Below are 4,498 nucleotides of genomic sequence, written 5' to 3'. Positions count from 1 at the left end.
AAGAAGAAAATAACAAAATATAAATCTAGATTATATACAAATAATTAAGAGGCAGAAACATATTACATATCTAAGTATAAAGAGAAATGTAAATATATAATTCATCTTATAGTGAAAAGTGTTTATTTGTTTTAGATCTTGTGACATGTATATACACATCTTAACATATAAACAAAATTACAAAAGATATCAGTATAATAATAATAGCAAAATATATTATAAAATATTTATTTGTATAAAATCTAATGCGTCTAATTAGAATTCGACCTTGGGAAAATGTTATTAGTCAGGCCAAGATAGATGCCAACGTGTATTTCAATCGGGGATGTGTATCTGTATAAGTTTTAGCGAGATTGATTTTTTTTCATAAAATCTGAAAGAATATAGGATGTTCACAAAAACAACGAATGCAATGATGCAAACCTTAGACCATAATATAAAGAAAGCGTTAAAACAGAGGCAGTCCAAGCCAAAAGGGAACCGTAATGACAGACGAAGCAAGCCACTCTGTCTTAACCAAAGACATCTTTGAGACTGTTAGGGTAAAATAATAACATAAATTCGTTGTCTTAATTGAATTTTTTCTTATGAGTTATGGCTACATAATACATTACATTACATATAACATTTATTCTATTGACCTAACCATGCAATATTGTTGAGAACTCCTTTCACCATCATCTTCTTCATAGACGAAGATCAACTGTGTTTCACTGTTTCAGCACGTGAGCTTAAATTAAATGTTTGTAACTATCCCATAATTTTCTTTAATACCCAAATAAACATTGTAACATTTCGTAGTACACAAATATGAATGAGTGATTTTTTTCAAAAAGAAGTATGAGTAAATTGGATTATTTAATTTCACGTGGAGAAGTATTGTTATTAGACAAGTTTTCAAAAATATGGTGAACTTTTGACGTTTAGGAAATCGTGAATGAATAATTCTATAAATTCGAAAATGTATATTATGTTGAATCCAACCGTGTTTAAGGAGTATATTATTAATGGTTAATGTTGATGCATTCTAGAAAATTATCTGGAAATCTTTTCAAACCGCCATCTCATGATATCTATTACTATGGATACGTTGTGAATTGAAATTCTAGGTGATGAAGGGATATATTAGTACTCTGGGATCTCCAAATGCCTTATTTAGCCGTCGGCATAACCGCATAAACTATTTTGGTGAGTCTAGTTAACCGACCCCTCATTTCCAACTAATTACATCCTCGTGAACATGAATTTGAGGTCCATTTCGTATTATTATTTATGCACTGAGGAGAAAGGAGAGATTTAAGTTTTAGGCTAACTAAATGTTAATCCAAACTGATGCAGCTTGGCGAGCGGATCTCCATTTAGCTGGACTAGGATGGATACTAGACTCAGGCGAAAACAGAGTCTCTTTCATGGCTCACTGTCATCACCGTTAGCTCCCCATTGGTTCCGGGAAGCTATACAAACTTGCATTGAAAAGGGACTCCGTCAAGCAAGCTTTGAAACCGACTCGCTTAAACTGGTGAAAGCCCTCTCTTCGGAATCACCAATAGCAGAAATCTATGGGATTGTAGCTGATATAATTTGTTTGACTTCAGCTTTTGATTTTATCTCTTTTGTGTGGATTCATCACGGCAAGAACAGAGATGCTGATGCTTTGGCAAAGCAAGCTCTGTGGAATGAATCTGTTGTAATGGTTTCTATGAACAATGGAACCTAATCTATTATCTAATGAAAGGTTGTGTTAAAAAAAACAAGTAATTGAGTTTAATTTTAAATGGTTGGGTTTAATTTTAAATGTTCACCCTTAGCTATATGGAACATATACAATACAATTTTCATCAAAAAAAAACATATACTAATACTATTAAAATGACAAAGCTTAATAAAGTTGGAAGCTACGCGTATTTTTGTTCGTCGTTTTTTCTTTTAACCATGCATAACATAACTCTATAACATAATCTAATCCACCTTAATGTTATTAACATTAGAAGAAGAAAAATGATAATCTTTATCGTCATTTTATAGATGGTGAATCTTGCGTGATTCAAGAAAATTCTTCCACTTGGGTTCACGAGTAGATATATACTGAAGAAAAGTGGCAAAGTCAGTGTCCATGTACTGCGATGGATTATGTTCGTCGATGAGTTTCGGTGATGGCTTCACGACCGAAGTCAAAGGGAAGCTATGCAGTGACGCCACGGATATCCTAGGCTTTGTGGAATTTACCAATACCCTATGTAACACGCTTTTGTACCTCCCATTGCTAAATATCTACATGAATAACGACAAAATTGTATAATTTTAATTATTCTGTCAAGCTGAGAATGATTTGTTGGAATATGGAACAAAATATCAAAAGGTGAAAAATATATTTAATGTTAAATAAATGTAATTTTTCATAATTTGGTAAAGAAAATAGAGACAAACTTTGTAAGAATATGACAAGTCATACCTCGAGATGATCGCCAACGTTGATGACAAAGGAGCCAGGGATGGGATCAATAGTGACCCATTCGTCACGGTACAGAATCTGAAGCCCTTCAACGTCGTCTTGAAGAAGAAGTGTCAAGAAGCCGTAATCGGAGTGAGGTGGCATCCCCAGCGTCAGCTCCGGCTCTGGGCACGGTGGATAACAGTTCACGACCACCATCTGACTACCTTCTTTCAACTCCTTCGCTGCCTCGTTGTCGTCACCGTCTATCTCAAGGCTCTCCATGATGGCTTTCACCATCATCTCGAACATCTCTTTCGTCTCTGTCGCGTAGGTAGCCGCCAAACTCCTGTTTTCAATTTTAAAATTTATATATAAATTAGTTACAAGCTCATGTAATTAATTATGTACAATATTATTAAATATGTTTACTAATATTACACGTGATATGTAACCCGTGACTGCTCTTATATGGTGGCGGTGTAACTAGGATAAGTAAGTCGTATTATATAGACCTTTTCTTTGTTATTTAGTAGTTTTTAATTTCTACCCATCTTTATAGATTTTTAAGCCGCCACTTACATATCTGTTACTAAAATAATTCAAATAACACAATCACCTGGCTGTAGTTAGTTATTTAGGTGGCACTTTGTGACCAAAACATAAGAATTTGGATGTATATGCGCTTTCAAAGATTCTAACACCGTGTCTATACTAATACATTTTTTTTGACTTTGACTAATTTACCAATTCTTCAGATATGTTTAAAATATTCATATACGTAATGTTGAACAAAACCTGTTTTGAGTTTAGCACCTGAAACACACATGTGCTAAATATATGTGTTTTTGTGGAGTTTCTTGACTGAATTCTAGTTGTTATATACTCTCTCCGTTCTTCGTTATAGAACTCTCACACAAATTAAGGCAACAAATGTTAAAGTCTATTTTGTCATTTGTGGTTATTGTTTTTGTGCTCTTATCAACATTATTCTCAACATTATTCGGTCAAATTTACCAGAATATACAAGGGTAAATAAAGTCTTTGTCATTATATTATGCATAGATTTTAGGAAAGCGTAAAGTAATTTGACACACACAAAATAATTAAAACGTCATATATAGACCAACGTAGGGAGTATAGGTTTTCAGAGAAAAACAGCATATGATTAATTAACCTTTTTGGTATGAATGTTAAGAATGATTAATTAACTTTCAGTTATATAGCGTAATTAAATGTGGGAAATCTAACCTGAAATCGGATGGAGAAGAAGGCCAATAAGGAAGATAATCAGGGAGAGGATGTGCATAAAGCTTCAAAAAGTCTCTCCAACAAAAGACATTGTCTTTGTTCTGGTTGAAACTGGTACCGTACCGTACTGGAGCCGACATGTCTGACGTCATGTACTTTGATCTCTCCTCGTACGGAAGCTCAAAGAATTTCTTACACACTTCTATCATGTTCCGGCTCACGTCTCCCTCCATTCCATGATTCACCACCTGCATACCCATTACAATAGCTTACTTGCTTAGCAAACGAGTAGTATATACCAGTTCATGTACGTTAGGGTTATGAAAATCAACCTGGAAGAATCCGTAGGTTTCGCAGGCCTCGGCTATGGTTCGTAGGACATGAGACCGGTTAGGCCCTAGTAGCTCGTTGAAATCTATGATGGGAAGCTTTAAATTTTGTTTTGGTTTGGTGAGCTTGTCGGATTTTGTGAAGATGGGTCGGTCAGGTTCAGGCCATATATATTTGGTTGGCACTTTGGTCAAACCGTTGTCACAAAGATGTTTCACGCCTTTCTGGTATTTATTGTTCTCTTCCACTACCACCGGAGCTATCATCGTCGGCGACATTCTTCACCGTATGCACTGCAAATGAGACATTGCCATGTAATCAATTAATATATACAAAGAACTTATAAAAGAACGAAAACTCACGAGATGTATGTAATTTACCTGATGGATCTTGATGTTCTCTCTAACAATAGGCAGATATTAAATGCGAGGAATCGATGTTTCAGGACTTGGTAAGTTTTCTTTTTTTTTTTTTTTTTTTTTTTTA

General features: G+C 34.6%; 1 protein-coding gene across 1 annotated transcript; it reads right to left on the bottom strand.

The window, feature by feature from the left end:
• Window positions 1–1,809: 1,809 nt before the first annotated feature.
• LOC106340396 (feruloyl CoA ortho-hydroxylase 2-like) lies at window positions 1,810–4,497 on the bottom strand. Its single transcript, XM_013779278.1, has 5 exons — window positions 4,393–4,497; window positions 4,015–4,305; window positions 3,683–3,930; window positions 2,453–2,780; window positions 1,810–2,271 (listed from the first exon to the last, which is right to left on the bottom strand). The coding sequence occupies exons 2-5, from the start codon at window positions 4,288–4,290 to the stop codon at window positions 2,020–2,022; spliced, it is 1,104 nt and encodes a 367-aa protein (XP_013634732.1). The 5' UTR covers window positions 4,291–4,305; window positions 4,393–4,497; the 3' UTR covers window positions 1,810–2,019.
• Window position 4,498: the final 1 nt, after the last annotated feature.

Source organism: Brassica oleracea, chromosome C4 (genome assembly GCF_000695525.1).
Source record: "Brassica oleracea var. oleracea cultivar TO1000 chromosome C4, BOL, whole genome shotgun sequence".
In the NCBI taxonomy this organism is placed as follows: Eukaryota; Viridiplantae; Streptophyta; class Magnoliopsida; order Brassicales; family Brassicaceae; genus Brassica; species Brassica oleracea.
This window is presented reverse-complemented; position numbering and strand designations above follow the sequence as displayed.